Source organism: Cyprinodon variegatus, unplaced genomic scaffold (assembly GCF_000732505.1).
Source record: "Cyprinodon variegatus isolate N-32 unplaced genomic scaffold, C_variegatus-1.0 Scaffold246, whole genome shotgun sequence".
Classification (NCBI taxonomy): Eukaryota; Metazoa; Chordata; class Actinopteri; order Cyprinodontiformes; family Cyprinodontidae; genus Cyprinodon; species Cyprinodon variegatus.
The window spans coordinates 864,215-885,769 of NW_015150699.1; the positions used below are offsets into that span (position 1 = coordinate 864,215).

At 38.3% G+C, this 21,555-nt stretch overlaps 1 protein-coding gene across 2 annotated transcripts; it reads right to left on the minus strand.

Moving 5' to 3' along the window:
* Positions 1-4,491: 4,491 nt before the first annotated feature.
* Positions 4,492-19,516, minus strand: LOC107089300 (stonin-1-like). Of its 2 annotated transcripts, none has more exons than XM_015382021.1 (4): positions 19,362-19,516; positions 11,784-13,703; positions 7,090-7,292; positions 4,492-5,814 (listed from the first exon to the last, which is right to left on the minus strand). In XM_015382021.1, exons 2-4 carry the CDS (start codon positions 13,633-13,635, stop codon positions 5,749-5,751), a joined length of 2,121 nt encoding a protein of 706 aa, XP_015237507.1. In that variant the 5' UTR covers positions 13,636-13,703; positions 19,362-19,516; the 3' UTR covers positions 4,492-5,748. The 2 variants fall into 2 exon arrangements, with proteins under 2 accessions (XP_015237507.1, XP_015237508.1); XM_015382022.1 differs by having other exon boundaries at positions 5,677-5,814; positions 11,784-13,700; positions 19,362-19,509.
* Positions 19,517-21,555: the final 2,039 nt, after the last annotated feature.

The window sequence follows — 21,555 nt, forward strand, 5'->3', positions numbered from 1 at the left end:
TAAATTAGACTGCGCAGATATAACTTTGACACTAAAGGCCTGATACGGGTGATCTAAGCTGATAACCCTCCACCTGCTCCTGAGGATGCACACAGCTGACAGCAATCATCAAGATCCAGTCCAAAGGGGCGGGACCCGATTAAGACCCTGGGCTGATAGACCCTGATACTAAGCAATTAAAAATCATATTATTTTTGTTTTGTATTCTTCAGGGATGTCAGGAATAAGATGCACAACATTTTTTGTTTTGCTTTATTCTGTTTTTAAATCTTCTAACATGTTCAGATGTAAAGTTAATGCAGTGGATGAGTATTATTTATCCCTGTAACAACTTCTTCTGCTTGGGAGGAGAACTACAAGGAGTGAGCAAATCATAGAAAATATGATCTCATTCCATTATGTGCATAACATGTATTCCTGAACTGTGTTTATATTGGGGGGTGAATAGAATGAATTATATCTGTGCTTTTGCAGGGTGGCTAAAATGTGTTCTGCAAATGTTTTGGAGATATTTTCATTTCATTCTTAAAAATTCTTTGTTTTTTTTTTTACAATATGACGCGAGTGTAAGTTAATTGTTCATCTAACTATTAACGAGGAGTTACAAATTTTCCTCTCTGCAAGGTTATTTTATTTTTTTTCCTTGTTTATGTTTAAATTTATGTTTTTCTCCTTACTGCTTAGTTACTGAAGGGCTAAGAACATCTGCTGTATGGCATATTTTTAATGTTCCACCGGGGCTTGTTAAACTAAAAATATAAGAGCTCGTAGCCCTTTTTTGTTTACAGTGGTGATACACAAAGCAGGTTTACAGACGAGGTCAGACAGGACTCCGGGTACAGTGAAGTCTACAGACAACATTGTCTTGTGCAGGACAAATACATAAAGATGTGGAAGGAGGTTTTGGAGAAATGAGGAATGGAATCGGGTGAAGCCTTTCTGTCTTTGTGAAAGAAGGACGGCTCCAGCAGTGTCTGGTTTCATGCCTATTATGAAGTGTGGTTTAGAAAGAGCTGAAGATGTGATGAGGAGTCATCAGAAAAGGACACATTCAATTTTTTCCTCGCTGTTTGATATGAAATTAGACTTAAATATTAATGCTTTAGATTAATTAAAACAACTTTAATTATATTTCTTTTTAGAAATCAGTTTCTAAACAAAAAAAAGTATTTATTTTAATATATTGAAACAACTGTAAACAAAAAGGCTAAGCTGTTAAGTGGAGGCATACCGTACCTTAGCCTGCTTTCTTAGAATAGAAAATCCTTTTATTGTCCAACAATGGGGAAATTCTGGTGTTTACAGCAGCAAAAAGATTAAAAGAAAAATGGTCACACAAATGTGGATTTTAGAAAAATGTATAAGAATAAAATAGTAGTGAAGACTTAAAAGATACATATAAATAAAATACTGTACTGTAAAGTGTTTTAACAATATAAAACTGTGCACCTGGAGAATAAATAACCAATATACAGCTATGGACATTTCACAGTAATGGATATTTGAAAACAGCAGCAACATCAGAGATATGCATAATGACAGCAGCATGTTATTTAACTGACTAAGGTAGAAAGCCTGCAAAATCAGCATGAATGCAACAACTTTTGTGACGAAAAACAAAAAAATCCAAAGGGATCGGTCAAGAATTAGGCAGGATATTTGGCATGAAATGTATTGAGCCCAGAAATAAAAAGAAGTAAAGAATTAAAGCTGGTAACAGAGTATCACTATCCACAGTGAAATGATTCCTGAAGGTGTTGAAAGGCTGCATAGGGAGGATAAAATTATCCCTCCAAAAAGATAACGGTGCAGCAGCAGCAGCACAATGGTAGAGCAGGAAACCCTTACATAGAGGCTTTAGTCCTCAATGCAGATTTCTCAGGTTTGCTTAATGTCTTCACCCCCTTCCTGTCTGTTTGCTTTCCAATAAAGCCCACCAGTACCACAAAACTTTAAAAAAAAATAGCCAGTTCTCAAATCCACTCATGTACAAATGAAACATTTTGGAGAAATAACCTGCAATCAGAAGACTCCGAAATGAAGGTGTTTGACCATAACGACCATCATTATATTTGAAGAGAAAGGAGTGAAGCTTGCAAGCCTGAAAAAAAGAAGAAGAATCAGGCCAACTGTGAATACCACGAGGGCAGCATTATTTTGTTGTGCTGGTTTGCTGCAGAAGGGACTGCTGCTTTTCATAGAAACAGAAATAGCTTTATTGTCCCACTGTGGCCAAATTATATTGTGGCAGTGGCAATACAAGTAGTAGGAACACCAAAGATTAAATAACAACAATATAATTTTAAAACTAAACTTCACAACAGAGAAGAAAATCACACTGCAGAACGGAAAAATTACCGCGCAACTTCTGATTAAAAACAAAAGTTCAGGAAAACATGAGAAATTTTCAAAGATTTTTTTTTAAAGCAGCTATTTACAGAATGATGGAAATCATTCACAGGTTTGACTGTAGAAACAAACACTTCTGCAGCAGATAAAAAAAACTGCAAGTAGTCATCTGCATCTTTAGTCATTAAATCCTTTATTGTGACACGAAGTTATCATCTTAAAAAAGATGATGCTTTGAAAGAAGAGTATTTGGAAATATTACATTAGCCAGGAAGTGGGTCATCTAAGCTCTTATAACTCTGAGCACACCAGCAAGTTAGTGTCTATCATCATATGGATTATGAAGCTCTGAAGTTATTTATCCTTTGATGGGGATCATCATACTTCATTACTCATATTCTGGATCTTTAAGCAATGTTTCTAAATCTTAGTTTTTGTCTATTTTTACTACTTAAACTAGAACCACCAAGAATACATGCATTATATTCCATGGTATTATCCATCTTTAGCAGATGAGTTATTTAATTGACCAATTTCTTGGGGCATTTTCAAATGAAAAACCATGGTGAACTTCATCTGTCGTATCACTGCAAGCTCAGTGCAATTTCAGAACCTTGAGTGCCCAGTGCTGTCAGTTTAAACATTCATCCCTTTTTTGCAAAACACATCCTTTTAAAACTTTATGTTGAATAGATGCATAGCAGAAGCATCCATGACCTTTGCTTCCTTGGAGCTGGCTGCTTGCAGATTTTGGCACTTTCAGGCATGGAGGTTGACATTTTCTTTGCTTAGGGTGAAAGTGCTGCAGCTGAAAGCAGCAACAACATGAAAAAAAGTCTCTACATAGAGCAGTTTACTGTAGCTGTTACTGTGCTGCAGAGCTGCTCTGAGGTTTGCACTTAGGTTTGGCTTCAAATATAGAAAAGTGAAGATTCTTGTTCTTCACCTACACAGCATTATCATAACCATTACATGTTTATTTCATGAAAACATATCTTGGAGATAGAAGTTATTTGGACATTTAAATAGAATTAAGATCGATATGTGTTTTCAGTTTTTATTTATCGGCAAAAGGATAAATCACTTTAAATAAAAGTCAGAAGAAACAAAAATTAGGTGGAAGAAGGTGCATAGGTTGTCATTAACCCCTGTGGTGGCAGTATCCTTTTTTTTTTTTAACAGGGACAGTCCTGCTTTGAAAGTTGAGGTTCATTTTTCACATAACAGCCTGAAATACACAGTCAGAACTACAATGTTAAGGTTTTAATAACAAAAAAATTCTCAAATTTAAAAGAATATATATCTGCCTCTTATAGCTAGACTGTGAGAAGCAGAGTGCCCCACCCAAAAGTATTTGCTGCTCTAACTGCAGATAAATGTTATTCCATGTATCACCTCTGTGTGGCTGACAGCATAAGCCCATCAACCTTGAAGTAAAAAATAAAAAATAAAAAAATGTCTTCTTCCAATATTTAAGTTGTACTCTGCTTTGTGTTGATCCACTACCCAATAAAACACAACAAAGTTTCTGGTTGGGAGGAGACATGTCAAAAAGTTCAATGCTTTTGCCAAGTACTGTAGCTGAAAATGATGAATGGGTAAAAAATCCAAAACCTAAATGTTTAAGGACATTCTTTTTCACAAAGGGAAGAACTGGATGAGTTCCTGCAAGTTGAAGCTGCAGCCAGGAATGAGTCATGGCCACAAGAGCCAAAGCGAAAGCTGAAACGGACATTATAAAACGGCGGTAATCTGGCGAAACTGCGATCTGTGTGCAGCTTCTTAACCACGCACATCCAGTCCCCCACCTTCCCCGCGGGCGGATTTAACTCGGGCTCAGATACTTACTCTCCCGTTCCTGCCAGCCACTTAACTTCACACCATGCAGCACTTCAGACAATCATTACTGGAGAGTTACATATAATCTGTTCAGCTGCGCAGCGTCAGTACTGGATGTCTCATCCTGTTATCAAAAGGTACAATCACAGTCAGAAGTACATCTCATTAAAGCAACTTTTCTTCTTTCTGTGTCAAAAAGATTTAAACTTTAAATTGCTCCAAAGTTTAATGGATGTAAAAGGTAATAAATAAAATATTATTTTTATAAACGTATGTAAATAACTACTCAGAGTCATTCAGGTTTAATTCACTTTTTATTCCTGATGCACATAATATCCAACTTAATTCATGTACCTTTTACATAAAAAAATGCCCCTCACCAATTCTATTAAGTTCCTTTATTACAACCGTTTTTCCCAGCCAAGAGGCACACCAAGACCTAAAAATAAAGATTTGATTTGTTTAAATAAAATTTCAGTCGTCCACAATGCAGCCTTCGTCTGAAGTCGGGTCAGTTCTGTATTAACTGATGTTAGATTAATAAAGACCATGTTAAAAGATGCTGATTAGTATAGAGAGCCAAAATTGCCACATTCAAATAGTAAATCAGGCCTAATTCCTATCAAATCATAATGGATACATTAAATAAATAAAAAACATTTACTGACAAATAATGTAAATATAACATTATTCCTGTGAAACAGCCCATCAGGAATTTACTATCTTACTGTAGATCTTTGAATGCATCCTGATAACTCAACTGACCAACTGGCTTCCCTATAGCAGCTTTCGCCACACCAACTAAACAAGTTACCCTGCCTTGGAAATATTATCTATCATTTTTATTTATTTAATATATCTTTCCATTTTTTAATCAGATTTATTTGTCAAAACATATATTTAACTCTGTGAATCAAATTGTGGCACTTTTGGCCCTTAATGAAGAGTTTTATACTGTAACAGTTAAGACATGAGTTCATGTACAACCATTCTATTAAGACTAATTCAAAAAGCCCTTTTTTCACTAAATGGATGTATGCTCCTTATAACAGAAAATAAATGAGAACAAATTAAAAGGAATGATTCTTAAACCCATCTGACAGAATTATTAAAGAAATAGGATGACCCAAAATTAAGTGTATTATTGCTTTTATATGAAATTATATTATTATTGGTTTATATGAAAAAGGTGATAATTTTGGCAGATTATGTAACAGAATTTGTTAACTGTGACCTTATTATGGCTGTTCTGGAGAGCAGTGCAGAGAGGATGCAAACACAAGCTTTTATATACACACAGTAGTATAGGCTTGACTCTTACAATAATAAATCTATTGTAAAATCTATGTAAAGTGCTAGGCTTCAGTCTCAGGGTTAAGGATGCAGAATGTGTTAATCGTCATGAAAAATACAACCGGTTTCTTTAGAATTAGATGAATCGGTCAAAACCACAAAGCCTCCTCGTTCCCTCCTGCTTTTTCTGTCAACCCTTTCCCTCATTAGGACGACTTGGAAAATATGTTGAGGCAGAGGAAGTGTAGTCTTTAGCTGTTTTTGAAATCACTGCGTCATACAACCAGCTTGTCTCTGTGAGTCTGTCTCAATCCACTTCTTCTCCACTTCCACCTTTAAAAAAAGAAAAGGAGCACAGAAGCACACAGATAGTTAGAGAAACCATTATACTTTCAGCCACAGCAGATGTAGAAATTCTATATGTTCCTGTTAAAACACCAGATATTTATGATGGAGAAAAACAATATATCCTTTCAAAATGTGTTCTATCATATATGACCTCTACAAACTGAACTGAAGTGCTGTCTCCAGCTCTGGCTTAATAGAAGTGGATAAACTATCCGCTCCTGTATCTGCAGTTATCTTGTTACAGGAGGCGGGCTCAGGTCCACCATGGCCAACACGCATGCAAAACTGCAGCTCTTTAAAAATAAAAAATTTAAACTTAGCGCCAAGTTTGAGGCAGAACAAAACTTCATTTTTTTTATTTTTTTTTATGAATCTGGAGATTCAATTTCAGTTGCTCTGAATTTTCTGGAGTTACATCCAAAGGAAGGAGAAGAAGAGTGCGAGACGCCTGCAAACTCTTCAGCGTTTGACTACATCACCAACGGCGAGGTCTGTTTATTTTGCTCATAAACTGTGTTTTTGTTCCTTACAAAAGACTAAATATTGCTTTGAATACCTCTGACAGTTGGAAGTGGCAAAAATAAGCATGGATCCCATTTAATAGGTTACTGTAGAGAGTGTTAGTTTGAAGGTTTTGTTTCTTTACGAGACATTTTTTATATTCGACTCAAAAGCTGTTTTTTTAAGGAGAGATTATGTTTTGCACATAAAGACAATTTTTGTTCTATTAAAAATGCTTCGGTAAATACTTTAAAATAACCATGTAATGTTCAATTTGTTATATTTCTGAAAGTGTAACAACAGTCATCCAATTTTGAATGTATGGCTATTCATACATTCACTCTATAATTGCGTACTTTTCAGGTTAATGAATATGGTTAGAATTAAAATGTGTAATTGAGGGAGTTTTGAGCAGTTTTGATGTTGGCTAACCAGTGAGACCTCAATCTGATTAAAAATGTAAGGACAGCTGTACAAAGGAGATGTCCCTATCTAAAAGTATTTCAGTGTTAATGAGAAAGAAAGAGAGCAAATATATCTGCTTACAAAGTCCATCCAAAAAGGGCAGAGTGCTGTCATCAAAGCTGCTTAAACAAACCATTAGTTCAAAGGTATGCAGGCAAATGGAACTCCATTATTTGAAAAGGTTTGTGTTTTTTTGAAGTTGAACCTGGCATTTTAACTGGAGTGAGTCAGATTTAAATCTGTCGTACATTCAGTTTGCTGCATGCACTGAAGTTTATGGAGGACCTTTCTAACCTGACAGTGGTAGCGAGTCCAGCTGGTCACGTGTTTCTGCGGCTGAACGTCGTTGATCGTACCGAGGGACTTGACCCTCGTCTGTGACACGACCGCGCCCATGATTTCACATTCCATGGAGACAAAAGGGTACCAGTCACTGGGGATCTCCTGATCAGATCCCAGCTCTAGTTTACAGGAGAATGAATGGGGATGATCCACTGCTGCAAAAGAGAACAAAAAAACATCAATGTGCTTTTTTAGTTAACAACGCAGTACACCAACGGCAAAATATGCAATGCAACAGGCTCCAAAACTACTGGGGTGTTCATCAAAAATGCATGCGTGGAGTATGTAGCGGCCTAAAGGAGCATAGAAAGGCAATACAACTGAAACTACACAAACTCACTAAAAGAAATATAAATTTCTATGAATATTATTCAAACAGCAAGTCTAAATATCAGTGTAGAAGGAAGGAAGGAAGGAAGGAAGGAAGGAAGGAAGGAAGGAAGGAAGGAAGGAAGGAAGGAAGGAAGGAAGGAAGGAAGGAAGGAAGGAAGGAAGGAAGGAAGGAAGGAAGGAAGGAAGGAAGGATTTTTAGTTTAGTTTAGATTTAAGTGCATTGTATCACAAGATGCTCAACAACTGATAACATTTTGAGTTAAAATCAGCACTATTTAAAAACCAAATGTTTGGATTATTATGGTATTATGTGTGGTAGATGATCAATTCATTTATCATCAGAGTAGAGGGAAAAAGGAAAGGAAATCCGATTTTAAGATGATAAATAAAATGATCTTGGCCGATCAAGCATAAAATCATCCTCATATGTTTATGAGCCAATTTTATTTCTAGAATATTTCTGTCTCCTGTTTTTCTTCTTTTTACAGTGTTAAATAATTAGTGTTTTTTTATTATATGTAAAAATGGTTTTTGTTTCTTTTAATAAAATGTTTTTCCGAGAAGCCAGTTAAGTAAATTAAATAACTTTATAAGTTTCCTTAAGCATGACTTTCCAAACATTCTTTAAGGATTCCATTGAAATAATTTGAAACCATATTTTATAGCTTAATCATATGATATTTGATTACTACATTTCTCAGTATCACAGCCTCTGAATGGTGGCGTCTACAAACTGCTTAAAATACAGCCGTTTACCTTTTGTGGTGGGGAGGTTAAAAGCGACTCTTCTTCTGGCATCCTGTCCACTTAGGTCAGCAGTTTAACGTTTTATTGGCTGATGTTAAGACTTCAAACATTACGGCGCCAACTCATTGGTCTGAACATTTACACCATCAAACGCTAGTTGGAGCTGTGAGATCCACAAACCAGCTACTGGTAGATGGACTCGTATCCAGAACTCGCAGAGCCTTAGTCCTCAAATCAATCTCCTTTTGTCAGTCAAGAGGTGCTCAGACATTCAAACAGATATTGGAATGGATTTGTGGGAATCATTCCATATTTTTCCATAAATAACATAAAAATCATCCATAAATAAATGTAATATCGTAAAAGGTTAAGGGTGGCCTCTCTCAGTATTCAGTTCCATCTAAATAAATGCTCACATTCCTCTGTTCTCTTTAAAAAAACTTTAGATTTGTGATCTTCTTAAACAGAAAAGTCTTTCTCTTTTCACCATTTTAAACTTGAGCAAACTTGAGTTGTCTCTTCCCGATTTGACAGGAATGCACTTTCATATCAGCAGCAGCAAGAATATTCAGAAGAAAAAAATGTGTTGAGAGCCAGACCTGGGCATGTTAGCAGTTGTCCTCCACTTCTAGTCTATTGTATATTGCTGATTAATTCACTTGAGAGCAGAGTTGTAACCTGCTGTAGTGTTCTTTCTGAACTCACCTCTTTGGATCGTACCCTGGTGTTCAAGGCACGGCAGGTTTATTTATATTACACATTTCAAAGTGCTGTATATGACTAAACACAATAGGAAAAAGGACGGAGAATCGCACATTGCAGTGACATAAAGGTCAATAAATGATTCATCTTTTTGAACAATTTCAATACATAAAAACAACATGATTAAAGTTGTAAACAGAAAACATTGTAAACAAAAAAAAATACTGAGAGTAAAATAAAGTGGGACTGGAAACTTAAGTACTAATGTTTAGATTGAGTCAAAAGCCAAACAATTAATCAGATTAATCATGATTAATCGATTAATGAAATAATCGTCAACCATTCAGTAAACCGTTAATCGTTAACTGTAGTATAGAGACTGTAAAACCTGGCTTTATCTGCCAGAGCAACCCACTAAGAGCAGTAATTATAGCAAAATTGTAAAAAAAAATTATATAAACATTTTGCATTTAAGATGAAAAAAAAAATAAAAATTTAAGATTTCTGCACTTTGCTCCGGTTTGTGAAGCATAAAAGCTAAAAGCAGCTTCTCAGTGTTTGTTTTTGGTTCTGGGTAGACAGAGTAGACATGAGCCAGAAGCCATGAGAGGTCTGGGTGGTTGTTATACTGCCAGCAAGTCTGGGATGTAATTTAGAGCTAAGCCGTTCAGTGATTCATAGACTAACAGAAGTGTTTTAAAGCCTGTTCCCTGACAGACGGAGAGTCAGAGTAATGATTTAAGAACTGAGACGATGTGCTCCACTCTGCTAGTTTTGGTAAGGACGCAGGCAGCAGCATTCTGGATCACACCCCTTAAAGACGCATGTAATTCCCCCCTCGATCTGGTGCATGTGGAGGAAGACAGAAGGACTCCAGCTAAAATAAAATCCCTGTTTCGAAATGTCTCCCACTCCATGTGCGAAGCTGTTGTTGAGCTGGAGAGCTCTTTTAGTGATGGACCGTTGCATCCTAAATAAGAGTGTTGTCACAGATCCTTCCTACCAGCAGCTGTTTTATAACCATCGCTTCTCCAAACATGCTCCATAAGTGTTTACATTCATGCTGCTATTTGCACAGTTTGTTTGTTTTTTGACTTGATCTCTGTTGTACTTTGCACTGCTCTGCTCTTGCTGCTTTAACTTTCACTTATTGAAAAATGTGCTTTTTAAATTAACCATCACCAGTGGACATTCAGTATATTTATCAATATCTACACAGTATTTATGTTAACCATTTTTGCTCTTATTGAACAATATTTTATCCTGGATTTTTTGTGTTTTTTGTGTGTGTGAATTTTCTTTAAATCCCTGTCCGTTTACTGCTGTTGCACCGACATTTCCCAGTTGTGAGAAAAATTAAAGAATTTTCTATTCTACCCTACTCAAAAAAATGAAAGGAACACTTTGTAATCAGAGTATATCATCAAGTTAAGTAAACATCTGGGATATTGATTTGGTTAGGTAAGTAGCAGAGGGTGTTGTTAATCAGTTTCAGCTGCTTTGGTGTTAATGAAATTAGCAACAGGTGCACTAGAGAGGCAATAAGGAGACGACCATCAAAACAGGAATGGTTTTACATGTGGAGGCCACTGACATTTTTTCCCCTCCTCATCTTTTCTGACTCTTTTCCAGTTTTGCATTTGGCTAGGGTCACTGTCGCTAATGTTAGCATGAGGCGCTACCTGGACCCTACAGAGGTTGCACAGGCAGTCCAACTCCTCCAGGATGGCACATCAATATGTGCCATTGCCAGAAGGTTTACTGTGTGTCCCAGCTCAATCTCAAGAGCATGGAGGAGATTCCAGGAGACAGGGAGTTCCTCCAGGAGAGCTGGACAGGGTCGTAGAAGGTCTACAACCCATCAGCAGGACCAGTATCTGCTCCTTTGTGCAAGGAGCAGCAGGAGGAGCACTGCCAGAGCCTTACAAAATGACCTCCAGCAGGCCACTGGTGTGAATGTCTCTGACCAAACAATCAGAAACAGACTTCACTGTGGACTAACTTAAAAACACTCTTCCTTCAGTCGAAAAACCATTACTTCAGTTTTTTCTTCATTCAGCAGAAGAAATTTTTGGCCCATCAATGCGTTGATTTCTTCTATGCATTTAGCTTCACTTTTAGTCATTAACACAACAAACTAAATGCCAGAATTTTAAAAATGGGGAAAACCTTCTTCATAGATCCGGATAAAAGCTGCAGCTTTCCATTATTTTAGTAATTGATCATTCTGGCTATTATTTGTTTGATTAATAGATTCATCTAATTGGGGTTATCTTAGTTTACTGAATAACCTTTTTAAATAAACATGTTTGAAATTCAGAGAGAAACATCTTTCATGTATTTTAAATCGATTTTAAGTTTTGTCTTAATTAGTGCTGTAAGTAGTCTTTCAGCATATATCATGTTTAAATGTACCATTACTATAGGTAATGACTCAATTACTAATTTAGTTCACAATTATTTCAATGATTCATGATTAATACCATGAATCAATCAGCTCCACATGTGATACAAGTGTGTCATTTTAGCCGTTTCATTTATTTCTCATCATAGACTGCAATTTTATCTGGAATTTCTCTGCAATTTTCCAGTTAGTATTTGATAACCTAAAGTCAAATTTGGTTTGCTATTGTATTGTGTTCTAATTTAATTCACTGCTGTATATTTGTATGGTGATGTTAATGGATTTTATATCCATGCAGCAGCCATTGTTTGTATTCAAGATGCATTTTCTAATCTACATTATGAGAATCTCATACAGAGACTTATTACTCTGGCTGCTTGGTAGGAAAATATAAAACACCAGAGGATGCTACAAGCTGTGATAAGTGCCGTTATTTTAGTTAACGTCTCTGAAGTGTTACCTGTGTTCTTGGCGGGTAGCCTATCAATCCTCCACACAATGGATGAATAGACGGTCTCATACTTGACAGATCCGATGGACACCTGCATGACTGGCTGGGAATTTTGGGTTCTGGCAGAGCCCAGGCAGGCGTTCCTGTTCATTCGGGCCTTCAGCGACCTTTGCCGCAACAAGGCCACAGTCTGCGTCACCTTGACCCAATTGCCTGGAACTGGAATGCGAATCACTATGTTTTCACACAGTGGGTAAGAGGTGTCGGAAGCCCTGAGGGAGGAGAGGAAGGTGGCCGACATGTTGAGGAAAGCTTGGAGCTCCACGTAGGCTCCTTGGACCGTGACAACAGCTTTGATTGAAAAGGGAATTTCAGTGCAGCCCAGGACTGCCGTTTTGTACCGCATCAGCTCCACCCTGCATGCATCAGGAGGGGAGAATTTAATGAGTCTGGACGCCTGAAACTCAGTCTCGTTCACACATTTGTGAAAATGCCTGTCAGTGATCTCCATCCAGAGGTCGCTGTCCTCCTCGTACCCATAGCTGGAGTTAGAATGCAGCAAACCAAGATCATTCAAGGCAAGAAAACATTCTCCTTGTGCATTTAGGAAAGCAAGACAGTGGATCTGGGTAAAAGCTTCTCTCTCCATGACTGTCCCTGACTTATCCAGTTGTATCCAGATGTGATCAGTGACCTGCAGCGACATCTCCTGCTCCTCGTATTGTCGCCTCTGCTGGTGGGGCACACACAGCTTGAAGATCTCTTCCTCAATGGAGACAACCATGTCCTCCATGTCCTCATGCACGGTGGAGCCAAACTTGAGCAGCTGCTCGACCTCCGCTTCATGACTAACCTCTAGCTTTGGGTGGAAGCGCTTCTTCTCCGTGTAGGAGAAGAGTTCCAGCTTGACGGTGAGGACTTTCCTGGGCTCGCTGTAGCTTTCCACTTTAAGCTCCGACAGCCTGCACTGAGGGAGAAGCTGAAACTCTTTGTACGGCTTCTCAAGGCCTTTTTCATAGAACATCTGCAGCACACCTCCTGGCAACAGGCGAAGATAGATCGGTCCCCATTGCCGGGAGGACATGCGGTTCTTCTTTTCGGGAATCCTGATCATGACGGGCCAGCCGTCCCTCTTCTGGCTGCGGAATAGACCCCTGGGAACAAACTGAGCCGAACTGTCGCTTATTACCTCGTTTCTGTCATGTATCCACTTGTCTTGGCTCTCTGGCGTGTCCGTATTGTTCTCTTGTCCAACTTGAAGGTCTTCCAGCTTATTACAAACAAAGGAGAAGGGGTTGTGGGGTTGGTCGCGCGGAGGCGTGCTGCCATCTTTGGTCCGAATAAAGAATCGCGGCAGGCTGTTGTCTGTGTCCGAGTCTGAGGAGGAGCTGCCAACGTCAGCGCTCTGTCTGCAATCTTCCCAGAAAGGGTTAAAGTGTCCAGATGTCCCCTTGAAAGCAGGGAAAGGGCTTGGTCCATCTGTAGTTTCACTCGTGGTCTCTGCTGCAGAGGACACAGAGATCCCTGATGGGCTGGAGAAACTCCGGAGGAAGACATTATTTTCCCATGATGGGGACTGAAATGGAGTTGTGCTGGTGGAGACTCTGGTCACAGGACTCAGGGTGCTGTTAGAGGGTCGAGAAGACTTTCCACAGGAACCTGACAGGCTTTGAGGAGATTCCAGGGGGCTACTGAAGCTCCAGGAAGTATCTTTGATTGGAGGAAGCACCAACTTCAGGCCGTTGGGACGTGGAACTGACGCTTTGATAAGATCGGGTGACTGCAGGGTCTTCTGAGGCGAGGAGACTGGTGTGACGTCATCGTCAAAGGTGACCCAGTTGGAATGGTTGGTGGAGCACATGGCTGGAGGGACCAAAGAAAAACGGTCCTGGATCAAAGGTCCTCAAAGTCAAAGTCAGTGTCCATCTGCTGAAGAAAACAAAAACAGGAATAAGAAACTGATTAGGATTTGAGCTACTAAAGAGTTGATTTAAAAAGTCCTTCAGCTATAAAAGCAAAATTATATAACAGAGGAAATTAAGCATAATTGTTAAGAGTGAATTCTTAAAATAAAAACATATCCTTCTAACTGCATTTATTTAATAGAAGGATTATCTTTCAGTCTTCAAGATAAGAGGCTAAAGCGTCCCAGGAGTTTAAACTGATTTCTGCCTTAAAGCTACATTCTTTGATTTACGTACATCTGTAGTACAATTGATCTTTTTTTTTTTTTTACATCTTCAGTTACAGAACCTCGGTATAGAGATCATACTGCCTGACGTTTTAAACAAACTTCAGTATACTTTACTGGGATTTTACAGACCAGGACAGTGTAGTGGAACTAGAATATTTTCTTAAATATTTCCCATAAGAAAATCTGAAAGGTATGAATTAACTCCCAAGTCGGTGCTTAGTGACGGCACCTTTTCTTCAATTTAAGCTGCAAATCTTTAGGAGTTTGGCTCTGACAGCTTTGCACATCTAGAAAGAAAAAATACTACCTATTGTTTTTTCAAAATAGCTCAACCTCAGATTAGATAGAGAGCATCAGCGAACAGCTTTACTATAAAATCTTTAAAAGTTTCTCAATTTGATTGAGCTCCATACGCTGACTGAGCCATTCTAACACATAAATCAACTTTGATCTAAACCCTTTCATTTATGTTTGCCTCTCTGCTCCAATAGGGCTGAATTAATTTCTTAATCAGTATGTCCTTAGGTTCTGTAGAGGCCTGATAATGAACCATTCAATCCACTGGGGTTTTAAACTAGAGGAACATCTAGCTTGACACCTCAGATCCTTCCTAATGTTTTAAAATAGCAGTTAGCTATTTTTAATAAGCAATAATTATATTTTCAAACAGACTAAAATTCAGGCAGGATAAGGTTTAAAAAAGTTTAAAAGCACAGTAAATTGTGCACTTGCAGCTTACTGGGATCTGATTAAAAAAATAGGACAGTCTAAATATTTTATGGTGAACTTGCTCCAAGATGCATTTAGAGAGAAGTTGGTCATTGCAGTAAAAAGCTTCAGCCTCATTAAACAGCATGAAGTCAGCAGTGAGATTGGGCCGCGACGTGACACAGCAGCTGGTGAAGCAAGAACCTTCAAAAACATAATAACGCCTGCTTAATGTGCCTGCCATCGCTGAAGGATGAATGTCATAGTTGTGGGACATATATCCAAAAAATAATTAATTTTACAGCAGATACAGAGCACACATGCTGCAATCCTCACACAGCATTGCAGTTAATTTTCCTGCAAATCAATCATGGTCTGCCCTTTGATCTGCTGGCAGCTCTGCTCTCAGAAGCATCAAGCTCAAAGGACACAGAGAGAAGTCACTTACAAACTGCTGAAGCTCCATCTCCCAATAAAGAAACGAGCTGAAAGCCTCAATTACAGCTCCCCTCCTCCCTCCAAGATCACAGCCACCACTTGTAAGAAGGAGACATCCAACGGAAAGTTCCCCGTGGTATTAATAAACACGGGACTTGGCGGAGAGGGGGTCCAATTCGGGAATAGTGGAGTGACAGCCGCTCAGTCAAACAGCAGAGGAACATCTTCCTAATGGGAGGATGTTTGTAAATCAGGCGCAGACTTCCACAAGCTCACCTGTCCTCGCTGACTTATAGATGCAGTCAGCTTTGATTTAAAGAGAAGGATGTGTTCTTTCAGAGGAGGGGGGGTTTAGAGGAGGATCACTGACAGGGTTATTTCCAGTTCTCTCTTCCTGGGTTCTCTCGCAGGCGCCGCAGAAATGAGATGCTGCTAAATCTACGGAGGACAAAAGAACACATTCCTCGCATTCCTTTGGGACCAGAGGCTTCGCACACAGGAAATACCCGCCTGCTCTACTTTTGTGACTTTACAACAAATATTATTGTAATGTTACTTTATCACATTTTTAATTAGGAGCAAATATTCTAAATTTGTCTGCTTATAAATCAGAGGAAAACTTAAAAAGACACAGAGAAAGAAATGCACCGTAGGTTAGCATTCCGACATTATGATACTAGAACCGATAAAGGAATGTTCATTTTTTTATTGTCATCATAACCTCTTGTTTTTGTTACAACTGTCCTGTCTTGACTTGGAAATTCTATGACTAAAATGCACGTGATACTGAATAACAAGAAAAAATAAAACATATCAATGTTTTCACAGGGAAGCTGTCCACTCAGGAGGAAAAGAGCTGAAACCGAAACTTCTGTTTATAGTCTTTGAGCCACTAACAATGACCGAGCTAAAACAGCTTCAGAGAAAAACTGCTGAGCTTACAATAGAAGAAATAAATAAATAAAAGAGATGAGCAAGCAGATGCTTCCTGATGACACGGTGCAGCTTCCTGTTGGATCCTCTGGATCTGCCCCACGTTTCCTGCTCAGCCAAACTATCGATTTAGTCTGCGGTTTTCCTGGGATGGTTTTAAAATGATGGAAATGGCACACCCTCACGTTTAATTTAAGGTCCAATGATTTCTGCTGTGAAGTACAATGACAGCATCATCCAATGCTGTGGCTGAAAATGAGACGACCAGTTTCTAAAGGCAGCACTATCGCCAACAGAAGAAAAAACAAAGAGACATGCTAAAATAGATTTATATTGTCTTTGTACATCAAAGCAGAAATCATTGAGCCTTAAAATAAACATAAGGGTGTGCCATAACCGTTAGGATATATTTTAAAGTATAAAGTTAAACTTGGAGTTGCTCTTGTCGCTTGTGGAAGTAACAGAACATTACTCTGCGTTAAAGGAAAATGGTCTGTGGGTTATGGTCCTTCATAAAGAGGCTACTTTATGAACTAAGCTGGTTTAAAGGGGCCTAGCTATATATATGGCTATAGGGGGAAAAAAAAACACACTACCATAAAATTGTCTTTAAATGTGGGTATGGGGCACGATCAGCAAACATAGACAATGTTGTGCTCTTTCTGCCATCAGCTTTAATAAGAAACTGGGAAGTTTAACAGTAGCAAATAATGGACACATTACATGGTGGATTCTCTCAGATTAACTTAAATCTAGGAATGAGTACCAAATTTGGTACTGGCTGAGTTATGCTGGTACTACGAATACTTATTTGCAAATAAAGCAGTGATATGTTTCAGTACTTAAACACATCATTGTGACACAGATGGAGTAGAAGGTGGTTACTTTCAACCAATATTGCAATTTTATTTCAGTTTTTCTTTGCATTAACCGCAAGTACGTATGTTTCACTCTGATGTTTCAGTTTTTTTAAGCTTTATTGTCCAGAGTCCATTGTGGCAGGACTTTACGGTATCCTCCTTCTCGGATTCATTGATCTGTGTGCTAGCTGCTGCCTTTTCTTCCCTTTTTTGTGGCCCTAAACCCACTTTAATCACATTAACACCCCCTACAAAGCTGGAGTGAGAAAATTATTGTTTTATTCTCTCAAATGTTATGTAACTAAAATTGAATGCCTCTGCAATTTGAAAATTGTGTTTTGTTAAATAGCAATTATATTACAAATGCAATTGTTTGCCCAGGTCTAATAGAGATAGACCGATACATCAGCTGGAAGATTTCTTAGGCCAATAGCGTTTGTTTTGGCAAGTATCGGTTGATACATGCAAGTGTTCACCAATTCGTTAGTGCAATCAGCAGCCATGCCTTAAGATCCAGTCGGGTGTATGCACTACCACTCTCTCCATTTAAGATCCATTGTTAATATTTTCTTTGATTTGTTCTGCATCTCTTTTTTAAATTGAGACTAGTATTAATTAGACTTAGACAACTTTTATTGTGATTTTGTATACACAGAGTGTATACAAAACAAAATTTCGTTTTGGACACCTTTCATCACATTTCCATTTCCTAAAGTGCAACAGTTCTCAAATGTAAACAGAAAAAACATGGTGCAAAAAACCGCATTGATATGAAAGTCCAAAGTATTAAATATATATATGATTCAATTATGCAGTGTTTTGGTTTGGTGTTATCAGTGTGATGCAGAGTCTGTGACATGATTTAGAGTTTTCTCAACAGATCAGCTGTCTGATGGCGGTGGAGAAGAAGCTGTTTCTGAATCTGCTGTATGTGCATCGAATGCTGCGAAGCCTCTTCCCAGAGGGAAGCAGGGAGAACAGTCCATGGTGGGGGTGTGAGGGGTCATTGATGATGTTACGGGTTTGGAATATGCAGCGCTGGGATGAAATGTCTTTTATGGAGGGAAGAGGAGCCCCAATGATCTTCTCTGCTCACCAGTCTCCCCACTGTGCACAATTTCTGACAGCATTGCACGCCCGCATCCATTAGAAACTTGTCCTTGGCAATCGGCAACTTGGAAGAAGAAATTATTAAAAACATTTGGTGATGGCAGGAGTGTGAGAGCCAGATAATCATCTTCATCGTCTAAAAGTAAATAAGCCTAGTCTTTAGGATGATCTTAACATGGTATAGAGAATTGGCACCATTGAGTAATCAGGATGTTTCCCAGGTACCAGGCATTAGTAGCATATCGCTTTCGAATGTAATGGTATTCCCTCTTTCTTCTTACTACTGCTTCACACAAAAGGTATCATACCTCCGATCATGTTGTCTTGTCATGGTAAACATACAAAAGTGCTTTTTTTACTGGCAAACATAGCCAAAATAGTGTAAGGAATGTGTTAAACATAAGATAAAATAAAACAAACCAACAGAGCTTGATAATATAACCTTGAAATCTTTCTAAGCAACCAATGAGCTACTGGCACAGAACCTAGGACCCTTCAATTATAAAATATCACGATACTTATTAGCAGAAACCCCAACCTAAAATAATAATAAAATAAAAAACTTTTCATACTAAATAAGCTTTACAAGGATGCTAAACCAATTGAAAAAACAAAAGGAAAAAACAAAGGAAAAAACACGACTATGGCCGTAGCTCTAGCAGGGAGTCAACAGCCAGACCATAGGTCCTTTTTTGATGACGCTCCAAAAATATCCACGTTATTTTGAAACTACAAATAAAAAATAAACAAACAAACAAAAAAACACACACCTAGAAAAAGACTATCTTCTGTTTTTGTGTTTTGTGTCAACATGAATTTAGCTTTTGAGACAAAGAGTTAAAAGTTTCTCTTTTCGTTTGTTTTCTGAAAGTTTCCGGCTGAACAAAAGCCTCATCGTTCCCCGGAGATATCGCTCACAAATCAGCTGTGTTTTGATTTTCTTTCGCGTCATTGAATGTTGATCATTCAAACCATTATGAAAAACAAAAAAGATCTGCAAATCACAGCAAAACACACACGATACCGGAGAAAATTGGGTTTAGTTTCTTCAAGAGCAGCACAAAAACAATCATAACAGCCCGAGGATGTCATCAAAAACAGAGGCCCCTTTTCCCTGGACACGGGGGCCCTGTTCGGGTAAACAAGACTCAAGAGTTGTGGTTGTTGTTACAAACTTTTAAAGCTGTACCACTGCGTGCTACACTCAGACGGTGCAGATTCAAAACTGACACAACACCGCGGTTACGAGCGTCTACGCAAATGTTTCCGCGTCCCAGTTTTTTTGAAGTATCCTTAACTGTTGCAAAACGTCGCTTGTTGCAAGAGGAATTTTGAGATACTTACAAAGTCCTGGGGAACCGAGATGCTTTAAATCAGGTCATGACCGCCGCTTGATGGACACGTCTGAACTCCGCTGTCTGCAGGGTTTCTCTCAAAATGGCAGAGAGTAAACCCTGGGAGTTTTCACAGTGTAGCGATTCCCCTCCCGTATTACAGATCCTCCAACGGGACAGAGCGGTGGTGCCTTCAATGCCGTCGGACATTTGGGATGCAACCAGCGTGAAGCGCGGCTTGCCGCGTTTATCGCTGCATTTATTTAAAGGGCCGAAAATGAAAACAAAAATAACAAAACATAACCCTCGTTGTAACATACTAATGTAGACAGAATAAAAAGCATTTCCATATCTATATTGTTTGTATTAAATTAACAAAACTAAAACTTTCAATGGCGTAACTATCGGTAAGAAGAGACTGTGGTTGCTTAGGGGCCCCGGCCTCTGCGGGGCCACTTACACAGTGTGAATTAGGACGTATGTAAGCAGACATAGCGGTGCCCAAAATTCATATTATTTCTCTTCAATTTCAAATGCCGTACTGGACCGTATTTATACCACAACACATGGCAGATTTCAACATGATGGTGATTTTAAACACTAAAGCAGACAGTGGTACTTTTAATTACTATGTTAACTGTGTATAGTTCATTAGACGGTTGGTTAAAAAAAAAAAAAAAATACAGTCATATATGCTTCAAACCGAAATAAAGATCTTAAAAGGACGATGTTTTTGAGTATTTTATTTTTTTACACTACGCTTGGAATTATGGGTAATCCAGAGCGCCATAACCGTTACGGTTATGGCGCTTTGATGCAGCAACGTACATGTTGCTGCATCAAAGAGGTACTTAAGCGGATTCCAGAGAAGGGCTGTTGTGCTCCATATGGGACCCAACCAGATAATGTTGCTTATGGGCCTATTGTTGCGTCGTTGCTCCATGGTTTGAAACCAAATTGCAATAGTGGATACATAAATGTGTTTTATGGATTTTCTGTGAAATAAGTCTTAAGAACTGTTTTCTACATACTACATTGGTTTTGATGTACAGTAACAGCTATAACTAATGCTTGTGAACAAAGAAGTCTGATTTTAAAGTAAACTTTCTCTGTGAAATGACAGAAAAATGCCTTTTCTTCATTTACAAGGCCAAAAACTAAAAAAAAGTTTCTGGTAAACACCCAATCCTGTGCCAAGCTAAAATAGCAAATAACTATAAAGACCAAATATTCAAATGCTTTTCCCTTTTTCTTTGAAATAAACAGAGCAATAGTGGTGTACCCACTCCCCTTTTACTCCAACACACACAAATAAAAATCTTGCGCAACCAATTGCCTTCATCAGATCTGAAGCTAAATCCTTTGACCGACACAAAAAACTTGAGCTTTGCTGGAAAATAACAAACGTTATGGATGTAACCACATGATGCGGATGCCTTACTTTAGCAGCGACAAGAAAGCTGATATTTGACAAGAAGATGAATAGAGCTAAAAATAAGGCAAAAGACATCGGTTTGGGTGGAAACTCGCCAACCAGCAGAACCAAAATCCTAAACATACACCCAGAGCTTAGATAAAAGCATATTTATGTGGTTCTGCCAGAATTCAAACCTGCAGTTTAAAAAAAAAAAAATGGAAAGACTTGAAATTACTATTGACTGTAACGACTGAAGGAGACTGAATATCGATGCATGTTTAATTCTGAGTTGTAGTAAACTGTTCGACAATGAGTTACCTTTTCAAAATCCCAATTAAAAGGTGGATTTAATCTATATGTCAACGTCCAAAAAAGCTTTAAGGATGTTTTTTTCTGTACGACAATGAGCAGATCTTAGAAAGCCTAATTATACATTCATAATAGGTCTTTTTAAGATCAATGTCAAAGCTGTAAACATATTATTGTAAAAACTTTTTGGGTTTTCTCAACAGATAAGATTATAGAGATTTGCCATGTGTTGCTGGATTGGTTTGCCAGAAGTTTAAATCCCCATAAGCTCCTGATCTGATTCACCAGGATGTTCTAGTTCAACAACAAGTCAATACAGGCAGATTTTTTTAGGCACACTAGTTTCCTATCACACCATTAGTTATGAAAACATGTAGTAGTTGGTATGTTTCTCACTTTGACCGCAGTTGTAAGGAGATTGCCCAAAAAAGTTAATTCACCAGGTCTGAATTATTTTAACGTTTTAAAAATGAGCATT

Coding starts and splice junctions, on each gene's coding strand:
- LOC107089300 (XM_015382021.1), bottom strand. CDS start 13,635: ATGTGCTCCACCAACCATTCCAACTGGGTCACCTTTGACGATGACGTC. Junction 7,293..11,783: donor GCTACCCGCCAAGAACACAG/GTAACACTTCAG, acceptor TCTCTTTTGCAG/CAGTGGATCATCCCCATTCA. Junction 5,815..7,089: donor GGACTCGCTACCACTGTCAG/GTTAGAAAGGTC, acceptor CTTTTTTTAAAG/GTGGAAGTGGAGAAGAAGTG.